The 19,098-nt window shown below is 32.7% G+C and overlaps 1 protein-coding gene across 2 annotated transcripts in view; it reads right to left on the reverse strand.

Moving 5' to 3' along the window:
- Positions 1-19,098, reverse strand: part of NRDC (nardilysin convertase) — a 77,991-nt gene that overhangs the window by 31,636 nt on the left and 27,257 nt on the right. For both annotated transcript variants that reach the window (XM_054572916.1, XM_054572908.1), the window contains exons 5-10: positions 10,117-10,190; positions 6,991-7,086; positions 5,847-5,969; positions 4,291-4,348; positions 2,294-2,367; positions 849-918 (exon numbers count right to left, since the gene is read on the reverse strand). In XM_054572916.1, the coding sequence (XP_054428891.1) occupies positions 849-918; positions 2,294-2,367; positions 4,291-4,348; positions 5,847-5,969; positions 6,991-7,086; positions 10,117-10,190 (495 nt within the window). The remainder of the gene's footprint in view (positions 1-848; positions 919-2,293; positions 2,368-4,290; positions 4,349-5,846; positions 5,970-6,990; positions 7,087-10,116; positions 10,191-19,098) is intronic.

Raw genomic sequence — 19,098 nt, forward strand, 5'->3', positions numbered from 1 at the left:
GAACATTCTAACATAACTATACAATCAATTTTTATTTTTCATATGTTATCCTTGCATAAGCCAGTAGACAGTACATGTTCTCTGTCTTCTTACTGTAAACATTCTGGTCTTATTAATTTTATGGGACTTCAATATTTGAATACTCTATACATTTTTTAAAAAGCAATTTTTACTGAGATTAAGCAATATGCATTACTTTCATTCCTTCTGCTTATATGTGTATCCTCCTGGTTTTGTTTTGTTGACGGTAGTTTCTAAAAATAGGTTAAATTTTTATCTGTTTATTAGCATTTGTTTTTTTTTTAAAATAGCATTTGTAGGTATTGGCTGATCCTTACCTTTAAGGAATGTCTGGGCCCATGCTATATTACTCAAACAAGATAGCTATATAAATAAGCTGAAATGTCCTCCTAATTTGTATAAATCTGCCCTCATTTATTCCCAATTCATAGGAATAAGTGCTTGAGACTTATGCTGTAGTCGTATTCCAAGTTCAAAATTATTTACTTTTGACAAGATCAAAATAAATGGTCACAATTGGCAAATAAATAAATACATTTTGTACTCAAAGGACTAAAGAAAATAATTATAATAGTATTCACATTATGATACTTGTTTCAAAGATTCAGGAAAGACAACCAGTAATAAGAAAACTCTAGTTTTTATACCCAAGAAGACATTAAAGTATGTAGCACTCTTGCAAAATTTAGTAGTGACGTCTCAGTTTATCACATTACCTGTGTTTATACAATAAATCCAGAACCCCCAAATTCAAACCATTTAATATGCTTTAAAAATATGACTGTCACTCAGTAATTAATGGAGTACATCTGCCCTTGAACTCTTACCTGTAATGTTGCTGTTGAGGAGGAAGTGCCCATGTGATGGTCAGAGCATGAATTTTCCTAATTGGAACAACTAAAAAATATTTTTCAGAAGAACAGATATAAGAGTTTCTCCATAACTTTTACTATGTTACATGAAATTTTTTTAATTCAATAAATTTCATCTTCCATTAAACAGGGGAAGGTTAAATACAATGCAATTATTATTTCAAGTTGCCAATTTTCCAATTTGAATAATGTAATTTTTGTGATTTTCGTCTCAATTTGGGTTCACATGTAGAGAAAGCATGGATAAAAGAACTATCAAAATATTAAATGCTTCTAAAGATGGACCCCTTCTTGCAAGAAAGGACACAGGACTAGGACTCAGGAGACCCATGGTTGAAATCCAGCCCTACCACTATCTTGTTATATACATGTTTATATAATCTTGAGAAAAATCACTTGCATTTAAATCTTTCTGGATCTGTTTTCTGATGGTAGGTGACTGGATTAACTAAAGTAGCTCTAAGATTCTTCCCAGTGCTATTATTCTATGACTCTATGAAGAAAAAAATCTAACCCCAGAAAGAATACAACCAAAAATAAGTCAGCTTAGCTGTGGAGCCAGCCAACAGTAGAGAAAAGGTATGACAGAAAAGTCACTTATGAGAGGGAGAGAAGAGAAAAGAGACTGGTAATGGGGCAAAAAGAGAAGAAAGGAATACTTAGGCAACTAGGATATAGAGGAAAAAAACTGCCATGATAAAAAGAGCAAAGAAAGAGAAATAGTGAATTCAAAATGTTCTGCAATATGTGTTATGGGGAAATTGCTAAGTAAATTAAGGTATAATTATGTGATAGCTCACTGGACAGTTATTATAAATGTAATATTAAATGAAAAAGGAAGAGATAGAAGTATATATACTTTATAATCTCAGCTACATTAAGAAAATATATCTATAAAAACTCAAAAGGAAATTTGACAATGACTTCTCTGGATGGTAAGATTTAAAGGTGATTTTTTCCTCCTATTGCTTCACAAATTTTTCTTCACTTAACAAAAATGGTTTTTATGATAAAGATAAAAGGAAACAATTTCCAAAATGTTTTCCCCTCCTCTATTTTTTCTTTTTAAATGCAAAGAACAAAACAAAACAAAACAAAAAAACAGAATATAGATTAAATGAAATAGAGAAACAAACAAACCAACCCCCTCCCCCACCAAGAACAAACGGGAACAAGGGGAAAACAGGGAGAAAGCATGAAACAGACTCAAGTAGCAGCAGACCAATCTATCTGCTGCTAGTTAGTGGCTAACTGGATCTCCACCATCCATCTACTCCCTTTCCAGCCCAGCTGTACTTTCTGTTGTGGTCTCATTTTTGAAGAAAATTGGCAGCCTCAATTAAATTTTAGAGAATGTGCTAAAGTTATTTCAAACAGTTTTAAACCTTTGGTTCACGAACCTCTATAAAGTTTGTTAAATGCTGGTGTGTCAAATGGATCCGTTAAATGGCCAAAGTTTGGTTTGGGTAACCCACTGAAAATAAAACAAATATATTAAAATTTAATTGGCAAAAGCCTTTATAAGCAGTATCTTTAGGGATGCCTAACTGATAAGTATTTATAATTTATTCTACATACTCCTGGCTGAAAAGCATTCTACACATAAGTGAATAGATGGCAATAAAGCCACAAAATCCTGAACTGCACAAGCTATTCTTAACCTCAGCCCCAGTGACTCAGGTATCATTAAAACTCACAAAAGATATAAAACAATAAAATAAAGGGACATTCCCTCCCAATATTTACTGCCTCTCTCAGCACATTCAATTTCAGTTGTCCTATACAAAGTCATTTGAGAAAGAAAACTTATGCTAGAGATAATTTTTAAATTCAACAAACATATATGGAGTGATTATTAGGTATAAAGCACTATATTAGGAGCTTTGGTATTTATAAGACTTGACTCTCCTCCTAGAGGCTTCCCATCTGGTTAAAGATACTGAACTAATATTTCTTCTAAAACATGGTCAATATGAATCAATATTAAATTTCTAGAAGTTTTAATCTTTTTGATTAGGAACCAAAGTTATTAGTGAATAATATTTTTAAAAAAAATTTTTTAAATGTTTATCAGGAATTGATAGGACCTAAAGAATTCCTCTATTAAATTATACCTCTGATTTTATTAGTAAAGTTTCACAGTAAAATATGTTTCAATCTGCCACTTGACATTTCCATAACTCAGCGATTTTCTTATTAAAGCAAACAAAAAAAAATAAACAAATAAAACCCTGCAACTTTAGCATGGCTTTCATTATCTTTCCATACATAAAAATTACTGCTAATTATCAACATAAATTAACATAAAGCCAAAATAATAATAATAATAGTTGTTATTACAGGTTAGTCTAACATTTTTAAAGCTAATTTTTCTTTCATAAATCTACAACAAATTATATCTTGAAATGAAAAAATGGAAAAAGTCTAGCATACTCACCTGATGCAAGAAAAAAATCTGATGTCATTTATTTTACAAAAATGCAAACTCCTGCCCTAGCTGGTGTGGCTCAGTGGGTTGAGCACTGACCTGAGAACTGAAAGGTCGCAGGTTCTATTCCCAGTCAGGATACATGCCTGGGTTGTGGGCCAAGTCCCCAATTGGGGGAGTGCAAGAGGCAACCAATCGATGTTTCTCTCAAACATTGATGTTTTTCTCCCTCTCTTTCTCCCTCCCTTCCCTCTCTCTAAAAATTAAATAAAATCTTTTTTAAAAAATGCAAACTGCTAGGAGTGGGAAGAAAGACTTAGTTGCTTCAGAATTAATAGTTGTATTCTTTGCAACAATAATATAACAATAAAGTGTCAAATATTTGTATTATTTGATGAATTTGAGGTACACAAAAAACAGCTTTCTGAACTGGAACCCTATACAATTTCTAACAAAAGATAATTTGGTTCAACTATATGAAACCAGCTTTTCAGACAATATGGGAGTCAATTATCATCTAAAAGATTATTTCTTTTATGAGGAAAAGCATTTCAAGTTCCAAAGAAATGACTTAACATACTTTCAGAAGGCAATCTGTTGAGGCAGGCGAATGAATATATATATATATATATTCATTCTGCCTCTCAATACTTGTTTTCACATCACAATTTCAAACACTTTCCACAGTAAAAGAAAAGCTCTGAATAAATGTAAAAGACAAATTCTTCAGAATTACTGCATATTGTAAGTTTACAAGTTTATAAATTTTGAACTACATAAAATATGGAAACTTAGGTTCTCATCTTAGTTTTCTCACTCAAAAGCTGTGCAATCTTGCTAAACCACTTTAGGTCTTCATGATCTGTTTAAAAAACAAACCAAAAGAGAAAAAAACCTTTGGAACTCATACAAGCAGATATGGTCTCTTTAACTCTAAAGAGGTATAATTTATGAAAGTAAATGTCTTACTTGTTTGGTATCTGAGAGAAGATTTCAGTAACCCACTTTTCCAAAGTATCCAGTGTTTCTTGGGAGGGAGGGAGGGTGGGGAGGAGACAGGAAAATGCAATTAGATTTCTCACAGACCTTTAGCTACAAAACAAAGGGACCTTTAATTTGGGTATATAGGGCCAATTCCTATGTATGTAATTTCTGTCTTACAATTCTTTTCTTACTATCTCATAGAAAAATCTTTTGAAATTTCTAGTAAAACTGGAGATTAAAATGAAAAAGTAAATCTTTTAGCTTTATGTATCCAGTGGTTCATTTTAGTTCATCAGACATATGAATTTCACTAATTCTCAAAAGAGATACCCCAGGATATGAAACACAAAGTGAAAAGAATATTAACAAAATTCTGAATTTATTCTATACTATTTATAGAGATATTTAACTCATAAATGGTGTAATAAGTGCTAAACCTCCAAAATCAATTGACTCTATAATGTACAAGGTTCTCATCAAATATCTGTGCCTATTTTAGAAATTTGCAATAATTATTAATATGCTTTTATATTTGTAACCACAAAGGAAGAGAATGCAAAAGAAACAATAACTAGTTGAAGAAAAATGCATGTTCATTACAGATTTCAATAAATAAAAATTATATATTAATTTTGCATACTGAATATTAAACTGCATATTTTAACAAATGTAAAAGAAATCTAAATGACCACTTCTAGTTTGAACAAAAGAATCTACCATATCATATCCATAACTTTACACTGAAGTTAACTTTAGTGGACTAATCTTGATCCTAAATGAAAAAAAAAAAAAAGTTTTATATTTAAGTGTCAAGTCAGTTCTGATCCTCATTTTGAAAAAGAAAGAACAAAATTTTTAAAAGTGAGAATATTAGCATAAGAAGATTAGTTTTCAAAAAATAATATGTAAACTTATAAGGTATATTAAAAGCAACAGTTTAGCAACTCATTGACTTTGAAAAATAGCCTAAGCTGATTGAAATGTAAAGAAAACTACCGCGATTTCTTTAATGAGAAAAAACACAAATTACTGAAGATAATGATAAAAGAAGGAAAAGAGTAGAGGTACTGATCAGTATTTTACAATTTAAGACACATCTACTGTCCTAGTATCACCACAATGGAATTCAATTAATCACTCCATTTTATTGGACCCTACATGAAGATGAAAAAGACAGACACCCTCCACTGTAAGAGTTTATAATCAATATGGATTAAATTCAAATGAGAAATAACAGAGGCAATAGCTGAATGTGGCTCAAAAAAATAATTTATGACTTATTATTACATTAGTATACTCATACTAGCTTAGAGGTAATCTACATAGAAAAAACATTTGCTGATAATCAGATGATTTTGTGCTTCCCTGAGCTTATCCACTTGCTGTGTGACCTCTACAAATTCTCATCTCCTTTAGTTCATAATTAAGATTAAGCACTAAAGTAATTAACGGTATACTCAATGCATCATTGATCATGGCAAACAAATCCAAAGAAAACACTACTTCAGAGTAATTTTAAGGACCATAGTAGGTAATATTACCTTTGGATTGAACCACTAAAGTCATGTAATGAGCAGAGTAATAATGCATCCAGAAATCTCTCAGCCTGGTGTATGTATCAATATTATTCTTTTTTGGCTCATGTTTGAGAGTCTCAGCATTTCCTATAAAAAGATGAAAAATATTATAGAAATAAATTTTGCTCTGTTCAAAGTCTCTATACCAATAATACATGCTCTGCTACTACACATAATTAATGAAATAACCCAAGTGACTCAAGAACATTGAATCAGTGTATAATAGTAATAATATTGCCATAAGACAAAAATTTAGAAGAAACAATTTCAAAGTATATTTAACACATAAGGAATTAATCTCTAGTTGGTGAAACCTCAGCCAACAGTAATTGCCTTAAGTTTTCTTTCTAATAATTAGCCTACTATTCAATTCAGCTTTTATCTCTGAATTATTTTAATAATATTCTGCATAATTCTTAAAGATAAACCACATAAAGCAAGGATGTAATATATAATGTTTATAGCTGTACAAAATATACATGGAAGCAAAACATTCTTTGAATGGAGTACCAATTCAATCTACTCATCCCAGATTTGGTCAAGAAGATTAATATCAGGCTGTAACTGATTCTAATACTAAGAAAAAGCCATCATTAAAAACAAATACCATTTAAACAGCTTACCAATTAAATAAAATTAGGTCACAGATCAAAAAATATTAGAGAAATCATTGCTGGATCTCTGTTGATAAATGGAAATGTCAGGTTAGGGTAGAGCACAGCCTTTACAGTCAGATAAACCTAAGTTCAAATCTCACATTCACCACTGTGTGATTTAAGAAAATTAAATAACATCTCTTAGTGTGTTTCTTTATCTTTAAATAGAAACCCAGCTCATCATATTGTTATGATGATCGAATGAGATAATTTATGTAGTGTTAGCAGAGTATCTAATACCCAAAAAGCATTCACAAAATGTTAAGTTTTATTCTTCATATAGTCAATGTCAGAGTACCTAATATAGGCACGCTTAACTACTTTGTATTTGAAAATGTAAAATGTACCTAGCTACCCTACCTTTATAATTTTCCATTCTTTACCAATTTTTCATAATCTCAATATTCCTAAACTAGAAAATATGAAATAAGATGAACTATTTAGTATCTTACCCCAGAAAAATTTCCCCATAGGATGTCCAGGTCTAGCAAGGCTTCCAAACAGCATTTCCTTTCTGTTTGCATCAGAAGGTCTTGCAAGCTGATATTCTGTCAGTTTTAAAGAAACACATTTAATTACATGAAATTCAGGATCTGCTATATTATCTGAAAACTTAAGCTTAAAGAACTAAAAGTAGGGAAGTAATAAAAATTAATTTTATGAATCATGTGTTATAAGACTGAAGTTGAAAACTCAATGATATATAAGCCAGCCTCTATGATTTAACATCTTTATAACTTTGGGTAGTCAGTTCACCTTTCTAGAGGTTTCCCCTTGTTTTCAAATACAACAAGGTAGTTAAGGATCTGAGGGTTTAAGCTCTAGGATGCCATGTCAAGATTTTACTGATGAAAGTGTTAATAAAATGCGAAATCAAATTCCTTATTACCTGGGAACTTTGTCATATGTTCTATTTAAATTTTTTGCAAAGCCAACTATGTTGGTAATTAAGTATTACTGGTTAAGAACGATCACTTTGAAGTCTGAAATATCTTGGCTAGAATCCACACTCTGCCATTTACTACGCTGTACTGCCTTGAGGGAGTTATCCAACTTCCCTGATTCCACTTCTGCATCTATAAAACGGAGTCACTACTCCCTAGCTCTAGTTGCTGGAGACAGAAATGCAGGCAATTAAAAACGTGAATGAGATGAGAATGATAAAAGAAACCCCATCACATCTGAATAGAAGAAAATAATACTTGATTACTGAGCTTTCAAAACTGGTTCATCAATACTAAAGTAGTTTATTACACCAACTAAAATTGAAGAGCTTTCCCCATCACCCTGAACTCAGGTGAATTCTTCAAACTTAGAGGGTTAAGTGACTAATGACATGTACCGAGCTATTTTTATCAGATCGTAAACTGAAACTAGGTCTCCTATCATCCAAAGCAAAAATTAAAAAACAGAGCCTTTAGCTTAAGTTCATCTTAAAACAAAACTACTTATATGTGTATATATGTATATGTATGTATATACGGGAGAACCTCCCCCAAAATGGAATTATCTTTTGGCTTCCCCTGCTAGATGAGTGTTCTAGGAACCCATCTGTATCAGCATACCAACTGGCATTGTTGTGAGATGCTGTGTTCAGCTTCAGTGAATTTTTTTTGAAGACTCTTTCAACACACTTGCCTAGCTCATGATGGGTGATTTAAGAGCACACCTGTCGACACTGTGGTGAGTGGGCAGCAGTTTTTGACCAAAAGCAGTATGAACCCCATGCCCCATACTCCCAATTCACCCGCTCTCGCTCCCAGAGACTTTTTTTGTTTCCCTAGATGGAAAAAGTCCTCAAAGGGAAACATGTTGCCAAAGTGGAAGGGGTGAAACAAAAAACAGCAGCAGCAGCAGCAGCAGCAGCACTAAAAGGCATCAAAATCAACAGATTCAAACACTGTTGTGGACAGAGGAAAAAAAATCTTGATAGGTGTATTACATAAAATGGAGAGTACTTTGAAGGTGACTGAAGTTTAAACATGTAAGAATAAATACACAAATATTTATAAATTTTGGGGGTTCCCCCTTGTACACATATATATATACACACACACACGTGTGTATCTCTATTTCACCATAAAATTTCAAAATATAATAAAACCTGTGACAAACTTGTAAAATTGAATTAGATGTTTAATTTTTAAACGATTTCAACCCATTCAACACTGTATGAAGAAAAACATACTGAAAACATTTAAAACATAGAACATATTTCCTAGGTCCCCAAAAGTAGGAATTTTTTCCTTAGTCATTTTGTTTTTTCAATCACTCAGATATTTATCTGAGCTTATGATAAAACAGACACTGTGATATGAAAGTAACAAAAATGAAGAAAATAAATCCTTGGTTATAAGGACTACTAAAGTTAGGAGGAATCCCACCCACTTGTTACAAATAAATTTAGATCAACAGTTAGTGACATTTCAGTAAGTAAAACACAAGTTGGCTGACTTCCAAATAGATGGCTCTTGACAGTCATCTGCAGTTTACTCAGCTTAGTGAATAAAATGATGTTATCAGACAATGAATCAAATCAAGGAGGAAAATAATGCAAAAGGAGGAACAAGTACAGAGACCTTGCCTCTTCGGTTGCTGCAAGCCAAGCCTAACTTATATGAACTGGAAGTCCCCCCAAGTCTAGTATTACATTTTTCTAACGCTCAAATAAAGCAAGCTGGGTTAACCCGCAATGAAGCTATTTATTAGTAATGTGTAATTAATCAATATTTTTAGTACAGCTCTATAATAAAGCTTCACCCTGTACAAACACAGTTTTCTTTATGGTCTTCATCCTTTAAATCCCAAAGATAAGAAAAATTGTCAAAAAATAACATTAAATACATTTCCTGCTCAGGAATTTTGTTTCTTCATCCATAAATATATCACAATGTTTTTTAGAACTACCAAAATTTAAACCACAAAGCACCTATAGACATAGTAACAAAGGATAAGCTATTTAAGGATCAGGATGGTATTCAAAATAAAGCCTCAGAAAAACTCTCTTCATGCAAAGAGCGTGTGAACTTTTAAAGTTTCAATGCTCTGAATTAGCTTTAAGAATTAGGCTCCTGTACTGGCTAGTTAGCTCCATTGGTTAAAGTATCATCCCAATAAACCAAGGCTGTGGGTTCAATATGTGGTCAGGGCACATACAAGAAGCAACCAATGAATACATAAGTGAACAAAAAATCGATGTTTCTCTCTCTCTCTAAAATCATAAGTGAAACAACTAATCGATGTTTCTCTAAAATCAATAAATTTTTCTTTAATTAAAAAAAGAAAAAAGAACTAGGAGTTTGCAGGAGTTAGGTTCCTGCCCTGCAAAAGATTAGTCACTATGGTAAACTCTTAAAAAACAAAGGCTAAAAAAGTAACAGTCTACCCTACCCCCCTTTCATTTCAAATCTATACAATTACACATTTAATGGCTTCAGGAATAAACATGACACATCAATTTCAAGTTAGTCCTTATTATATACAGATGAAATGGTCTAAAGTGATAAAGAATGATAAATGTGTAAATAAATGGCTGGCAATAAAGGAAAAAGTGGTAGGACATAAAGCACTGCTCTTACCACTATCAACAGCTTCAACTTCACGGTCAATTGCATCTCTGATCATTAGTGGGTGGATGAAGAACTGGGCCCATCTGAAAAAAAACAAAACTGGCATTTCTATTTTTGTTGAATGAAAGCTTTTCTCAGTCAACATCTTACTTTTTAATCAATAAATTTTACTAAGTTGGAGAGGTACTTCATAGTCACGTGTGTAAAATCTAAACAATATTCTGCATTTCTATATTTTAAAGTCTACAAACTATTTTTATTATGAAATTAAAGACCCATGCAAAAAAGTATATAAAACACAAACATACAGATTAATGGAAACTATAAAGTAAACACCTCTGTGGCCACAGCCTAGATCAAGAAATAGACCACTGTCAGAACTCTAGAAACCACTAAAACCCCCTTTATCCTTAGAGTTAATATACCAAACATTATGGTAGTCACTTCTCTGCTTTTCTTTATAGTTTTACCACCAATATATTTTTATATTTCTAGACTAATGTTTCTTGACCTTTTTTATTTCATTACCAACCCCAAGGAGGCTTTGCAAAGGTTTTTTTCCTAGTCACTATTAAATTTTAATACCACAGAGAGATGGTCTGTTTATACATTGTATATCTGTGGTTTTATATATAAAAAGTGTATAAAGCTATTCTTTTTATTCAATGCATGGTTACAAATAATGAAATGACATTTTTAAGTTAAAAGAAAATTTTTAATTTTTTAAATTAATTTTTAGAAATATCGATCTGTCATTCCACTGATTTATGCATTCATTGGTTGTTCCTTGTATGTGTGAACAAAATGTAGTATATATCCACACAATGGAACACTATTTAGTGATGAAGTACTGATACATGCTACAACATGGATGAACCTTGAAAATGTTAAACTTAAAAAGTCACTCACAAAAAACCCACATATTGTATGATTCCACTTATGTGAAATGATGCCCATTTTACAAATGAAGAAATGAGACATAGAGGAGTTAGTTTCCCATGAACCCTCAGCTAGGAAATGGCAGGGTCAGCATTCAATCCTAGGCAACTTGGCTCCAGAATTTGTACTCAGAAACATTATACTATACTGTTTCTCAAAATGAATGGCTTTTGTACAAGAAGTCCCGGTCAATTATTTGAGGTATTCCAAGGCACTTGGCTTAGCCTTAAGTGGCACACAAATTCTACTGTACCTCTGTGCTCCATATGTGGAATCATACAATATATGGTCTTTTGTGAGAGGCTTTTTAAATTTGACATAATGTTTCCAAGGTTCATCCACATTGTAGTATGTACCACTACTTCATGTAATGGCTAAAGAGTATTCCACTGTAGAGATATATACCACATTCTGTTTGTCCATACATCAGTTGATGGATGTTTAGTTGTTTGCACTTTTCTGTTATGAATAATGCTGTTGAGTATTTGTGTAGATAAGTGGGTTTTGAAGCTCACTTAAGAAAAGAAACTTTTAACTAGCTATGAGATATTCACTAAGATATTGTCAACATTTTTTTTCTTTTCAGTACATGGTATAATTGATAGGCTGAATAACTTCTGATGAAATAATAAAACAATATTTTTATTTAATTGTAAAACTCAAAGTTTAATTCTAAAGCTCTTTAATTCTAAAACAAAGGATCAAACTTAAACAACATCCACCATGGCAACCAAGTGGCATGTGCAAACCACCTGTAGCAATGACTTTGAGATGAATCATTTGAAAGTCCTCTCACCATCTATCCACCAGTTTTGTAGCACTCACCTCTCATACACATTGTCTATCTTCCACAAACTCAATGTCAGTGTAAATAGTGCTTATGTGATACTCAAGAAAACTCAAAAAGAAATTAAATAGCAAGCAAAAAATTTTGCTAGGTAGGGCTAAGCTTTGGAGGGCCACAAACCATTACAATTTTCTAACCCCCACCCAAGAACCAGTCTTTGCCACTACAGACATTAGCATCACCCCTGAGAATGTATGTTCTAGACAATATGGTTTTGTTTTTGAACTTCATATAAATGGAACTAAATTGTGTATTCTTTATGTCCAATTTATTTAACTCAATACTATGCTTAAAAAAATTTTTTTAATCCTTACCCGAGGACATTTTTTTCATTGCCCCTACAGAGGGAGGGAGAAAGAGAGAGACATGGATCAGCTGCCTCCTGTATGTATCTGGACCAGGGATCAAACCCGCAATCTAGGTATGTGCCCTGACTGGGAATTGAACCCACAATCCTTCAGTTATGGCAGAACACTCCAACCGAGCCACCATGGCCAGGGAAACACTATATTTTTAATATTTACCCAACATGGTACATGTAGCTGTGTTTCATTTTTTTTCATTGCAGTAGAGTATCACACTGTATGAATTTATTCATCTCTTCTACTGCTGATGGATAATTGGGCTTATTTCACATTTGGACTACTATAAACAATGCTGCCATAAACATTAACATTCTTAAAATTGTGCACTGGAGCACATGTGCACAAGTTTGCATACACACACACACACACACACACACACACACACGAAAGGAACTCCTAGGTAATAGCATATGTGTGCATGTTGTTCAATATCACTAGCTAATACCAAACTTTTTCAAAGTGACTGTACTAATTTTACACTGAATCAACAGTTCCAATTCTGCCATTTCTCCTTCAACTTCACCCTCCCTAGGTATTGTGAGACTTTAAAATTTTTTGCAACTTTTAGTATAGTTAAATCTCCTATTGGTTTCCTTCATATTTTCCTGATTCCTAATGAGGTTGATCACCATGTCATATAGTTATTAATAACTTGAACTTCTTCTGTAATATGCCTGTTTCATGCCTTTTTTCTATTAGGTGGTACTTTTTCTTATTGATTCTAGAAATATATATAATCATCCATTTATATATTATGTAATTATACATATAAAATCTAGTGATTAAAAAGTAACGATAGTTATTCTAAATGTAATGTATTACAAACATATTCTTCCACTTTCCAGTTGTTTTTTTCACTCTTTATAGTACCTCTTAATAAACATAACATGCAATTATTTTTCCTTTATGTTTTGTGCTTTTTGTATCTTTTTTGATCATTCTTATCTAAAGTCACACATCTCTAAAACTTTCAGTTTTATTCTTCACTTTTTGGTCTATAATCCACTTAGACTTGATTTTTTGTATATGTTGTGAGGTATGGAGTCCATCTTGTTTTTGCCATTATAGAAGCCTAACTGTTTTGGCATCGTTTCTTTAAAAAGCTCTTTCACCACTGCGCCATACTGTCCTTATTAAAAATCAAGTGTCCACATATATGTTAGTCTATTTCCAGGATCTCTATTCTAGTCTATCATCTCTTTGCTTAGCCCCATGCTAACACCACAATGTCGCAATTACAAAACAGATCTTAATATCTAGGAGGTCAATTCCTGCTACCTTGTTATTTTTCCAATTCAAAAGTATCTTGGCTATACTTAGCCCTCTGCATTTCTTATAAATTTTAGAATTATCTTGTATATTTAAAAATAAATAAATCTTCTGAGATTATGCTTGTGATATCACTGAAAATGTACATTAACTGAGGAGAACTAACATCAAACTCCATCAAACAGGCTCCAGGGCCAGAGCTCCTTTTATTCTAGTGTACTGTTCCCTAGTGCTCGATCCACTGGTCACCTTTTCATGAAAGCTGAAATGAAAATGTAAGGTGTTGCTTTGTTCAACCTCAGCTGAGAATGTGTGTGTCAGTAACTCAACTTTTTCACAATTTATAAAATTGTTCACATGTCCATGAATGACTGTAAAAACATCATATTGATTTTGGAATTACAAATAAATTGTAGCAAGCATGTGAATTCTCCACAAATAATGAGAATCATTTGTACAAGATTATGTCATATGCAAATAAAGATAGCTTTACTTCTTTTCCAATCTGCATGCCTTTATTTCATTTTCTGGTCTATCAGCCCTAGCTCAAACTTCCACTTCAATGTTAAACAGAAGTGGTGATAGCTGACATCTTGATCCTAATCTTCTAGGAAAAGCTTTCAATATATCACCATTATATATGATATTAGTTGTGACCTATTCATAGATATACTCTTTTATTAAGTTGAGAAAATTTCCTTTTATTCCAAGTTTAAGTGTTTTATTGGGAAGGGGTGGTATATTTTGTCAAATATTTTTTCTGTTTATACTGAGATTATATCTTGAAATGTCATTTTTGTCCATCTATTAATATGGCAATATTATCTTGATTTTTATATGGTGAACCAACCTTGTATTCCTGGAATAAATCCCACCTGGACATGGTGTGTAATTCTTTTTATATATTGCTGCACTCACTTTCACAGTATTATGTTGAGGATTTTTGCTAATATATTTGTAAGAGATATTGGTCTGTAGTTTTCATTATCTAGTTTTGGTATCAGAGCAACACTGGCTTTTTAGAATGAGTTAGGAAGTCCCTCTTCTAGTTTTTGAAAGTACTTATGAGGTATTAGGGTTAATTCTTTAAATGCCTGATAGAATTCACTAGTGAAACCATTTGGGTCTATACTTTTCACTTGGAAAGTTTTGGATTACTAATCCAATCTCTTATTACATAACCATTCAGATTTTCAGATTCAGAGTCAGTTTCAGCAGTTTGTGTATTTCTAGAAATTTTTACATTTCACCTGGGTTATCTATTTGTTGGCATATAATTACAGTATTCCATTATAGTCCTTTCTATTTTGGTAAAATCATAGCAATGTTCACTCTCTCACAATCTGATTTTAATAACCTGAGTCTTCCTTTTTCTTGGTCAGTCTAGTTGAAGGTTTGCCAATTTGTTGCTCAAATAACCAACTTTAAAAAAAAATTCTCTATTGTTTTTCTATTCCCTATTTCATTTATTTCCACTGAAAGTTTAATGTCCTTTCTTCTGCTTGCTTAGATTTAGATTGCTCTTAAAAAGAAAGATTTTATTTATTTTAAGAGAGAGGGGAAGGGAGAAAGACAGGGAGAGAAACATCAATGTATTGTTACCTCTCACACACCCCTAACTGGGGAACTGGCCTGCAACCCGGGCATGTGCCCTGACTGGAAATCAAACCAGGAACCCTTTGGTTCGCCAGCCAGAATTCTATCCACAGAGTCACACCAGCCAGGGCTAGATTGCTCTTTCTTGTCTAGTTAATCAAAATGAAAATTTAGGTCATTGGCTTAGGATCTTTTTTTCTTAATGAGGTATTTATTGCTATAAATTTCCCTCAGAGCACTGTTGTGATGCATCCCATAAATTTTTTTATGTTGTTTTCATTAGTCTCTAAGTATTTTTTAATTTCCTTTGTTGTTTCTTCTTTGACCCATTATTTAGGAGTGTGCTGTTTATTTTTTACAGACTTGTGGAATTTCCCAACTTTCCTTCTGTTATTGACTTCCCAATTTATTCCATTATAGCTAGAGAACATATTTTGTATAATTTAAATCCTTTCAATATTGGGAACTGTTTGACAATCTATTATATATCTATGCTGGAGAACGTTTCACACTGCACTTAAGAATGCAGGGTTTTTTTCTGATTTGGAGTGGAGTGTTCTACAGATGTCTATTGGTTTTTACTGTTGTTCATGCCTTCTATTTACTGTTGATCAAACTAAGTTGTTTTATCCTTTATTGAAAGTGGGTTGTTCACATTTGCAACTATTATTACTGAATTGTGTATTTCTCCCTTCAATTTTGTCAGCTTTTGCTTCATGTTATCTGGGGCTGTTTTGATAGGTCAACGTGTTTATAACTGTTAAATCTGCTGGATGAATTGAACCTTATAAATTGATCATTATAAAATTCCCTTGTTCCTAATAACAATTTTGGTCTTAAAGTCTATTTTGTCTGATATTAGCATAGCCACTCCAGTTACCTTTTAATTATTATTTGCAAGGTATATCTTTTCCTACAATCTACTGGTATATTGTAATCTAAAGTGTGTCTTATAGACAGCATGTATAGTTGAATTGAGTTTCTCTACCCATTCTACTAACATTTGCCTGTAATCAGAATGCTTAATCCTATTCATATTTAATTTACTAATAAAGAAGAATTTATTCTTGACTTTGCTATTTGTCATCTATAATTTCGGTCTTTTCCCTTCTAATCCTCCATTGCTGACTTCTTTTTGTTAAAATAGGTATTTTCAAGTGTGCCATTTTAATTTTCTTGTTTTCTTTTACTATATTTTTGTTATTTTCTAAACTAACATCTTAACTAATACAAGATGTATTAACTCATTACAAGTTCTTATAAAAACTTTGCTTCTGTTTTCTCCCCTTTGTGCTATTGCCATAAAAATTGTCTTTATACATTACACACCTATCAAAACAGATTTATAACTTTTACATTATACAGGCAGTTGGCTTTTAAATAAGACAGGATAGAAATTTACAAAAAGTATATACTGTCTTTAATATCTATCTATGCAGTTACCTTTACCAAGGTAACTTTATTTCTTCACATAGATTTGAGTGTCCTTTCATTTCAGTATGAAGGAATCCATCTATCATATAGGGAAGATCTGCTAATGACAAATTTTAATTTACCTGAAACTGTCTTAATTTCTCCATTTAGAAAGATATTTTTGCTGGATAAAAAATTCTTAGTATTTTTCTTCCAGCACTTTGTCGTATTATTGCCTTCTCACTTCCATGGTTTCAATTGGGAAATCAGCTGTTTACCTTATTGAGAATACCTTGTATGAGACAAGCTGCTCCTCTCTTGCTACTTTCAAAGATTCTCTTTATATTTGGCTTTTGATAGTTTGATTACAATGAATCCTGTTGTGGATATTGTGTTTATCCTTCTTGGAATCTGTTGAGCCTCTTAACTATGTAAGTTCTTGTCTTTTTACAAATTGGGGAAGAGTTTGCTATTAAGTCTCCAAGAGTTTTTTCTATACCCCTTTCTCATTTTCTTTTTGGAACTCCCATGATGCATATGCTACTATGTTTAATGGTGTTCCATATCTCTCTGAGGCTCCTAATTTTTTTCTTTTCTTTTCATTTTCTTCCTCAGACTAGGTAATTTCAATTGACCTATCTTCAATTTTGTTGATTTTTTTTTCCTTCGATAGCTCAGATCTGCTGTTGATCCCTTCTAGTGAATTTTTCATTTATTTTTCAATTCCAGAATTTCTATTTCATTCTATTTACTAATGTGTATCTCTTTATTGATATTCTCTATTTAGCAAGACATCATTCTCACATTTTCCTTTATTTCTTTGATAGTTTTTAGATCTCAGAACATATTTAAAATAGCTAATTTAAACTCTGTCTAGTAAGCTCAGAATATATGCTTTTTCAGGGACAGCTTATAGTGACTGCTGTTTATGGCCCATACTTTGCATTTCTTGTAATTTTCTGTTGAAAACAGTATTTTAAATAATATAATGTGTCAACTCTGAAAGTCAAGATTCTCCTCTTTCCTAAAGATTTGTTATTGCTGTTTATTATTGTTACTCTTTATATATATAGAGTGCCTTTCTTAAACTAATTCTGTGAAGTCTGTGTTCTTTGACAGGTTTGGTTAGCTTAGTGGTAAGTTCTAGTTGCACAAAGATTATCTTAAATGCCTGTAAATCAGTAAGTCTCCCAGCCTTGCCAAGGGGCTTTGTGTGCATATTGGGGCACACCTTCAGCATTTAGTCAGGCAGTTTAGAACTCTGCCTTGGCCATAACATCCTGCTTTCACAGAGACTCAAGGTCAACCAGAGTAAGACCTTCAGGTCTTTTCAGGTCTTTGTTGAGCATACTATACTTCCCTGGACCTGGCACAACCATATGCATGTATGTGGCCTTCAAGCTTCCCCAAAATGTATTAGGTTTTCAACTTTAATAATCACATCGCTTTTCAAGATGTTTATTTTTTGCTCTGACTGGTTAGCTCAGTTGGTTAGAACATCAACCCAATTCACCAAGGTTGTGGGTTTGATCCCCAGTCAGGGAATATACAAAAAGCAACCAATGGATACATAAATAAGTGGAAGAACAAATCAGTATTTTTTGTCTCACTCTCTCTTAAAAATAAATTGAAAAACATTTTAATTAAAAGTTCTTATTTTTATTTTTTAAATCTTTCTTAAGTATATTTTATTGATTATGCTGTTATGGTTGTCCCAATTTTTTTTCTCCCCTTTACCCCCACTCTGCCCTGCACCCCCACCCACCCTCCAGTATTCCCTCCCTTAGTTCATGGCCATGGGCTGTACATATAAATTCTTTCACTTCTCTATTTCCTATACTATTCTTAACCTCCCCATATTTTATGCCTACCAATTATGCTTCTTATTCCTTGTACCTCTTCCCACCATTCTCCCGTGCTCCTCTCCACTGATAATCGTCCATGTGATCTCCATTTCTGTGGTTCTGTTCCTGTTCTAGTTTGCTTGGTTTTGTTTTGTTTTTTAGGTTCAGTTGTTGATAGTTGTGTTTGTTTTCATTTTACTGTTCATAGTTTTTGATCTTCTTTTTCTTAGATAAGTCTCTTTAACATTTCATATAATAAGGGCTTGGTGATGATGAACTCCTTTAACTTGACCTTATCTGGGAAGCACTTTATCTGCCCTTCCATTCTAAATGATAGCTTTGCTGCATAGAGTAATCTTGGATGTAGGTCCTTGTTTTTCATGACTTTGAATACTTCTTGCCAGTCCCTTCTTGACTGCAAGGTTTCTTTGGAGAAATCAGCTTATAGTCTTATGGGAATTCCTTTGTAGGTAACTGTCTCCTTTTTTCTTGCTGCTTTTAAGATTCTCTCCTTATTTTTAATCTTGGGTAATGTAATTATGCTGTGCCTTGGTGTATGCTTCCTTGGGTCCAACTTCTTTGGGACTCTGAGCTTCCATGATCTCCTTGAAGACTATTTCCTCTGCCAGATTGGGACAGTTCTCCTTCATTATTTTTTCAAATACATTTTCAATTTCTTGCTCTTTCTCTTCTCCTTCTGGCACCCCTATGATTTGGA

This window comes from Pteronotus mesoamericanus, unplaced genomic scaffold (assembly GCF_021234165.1).
Source record: "Pteronotus mesoamericanus isolate MK-2021 breed Mesoamerican mustached bat unplaced genomic scaffold, CSHL_Meso_final contig_105, whole genome shotgun sequence".
Classification (NCBI taxonomy): Eukaryota; Metazoa; Chordata; class Mammalia; order Chiroptera; family Mormoopidae; genus Pteronotus; species Pteronotus mesoamericanus.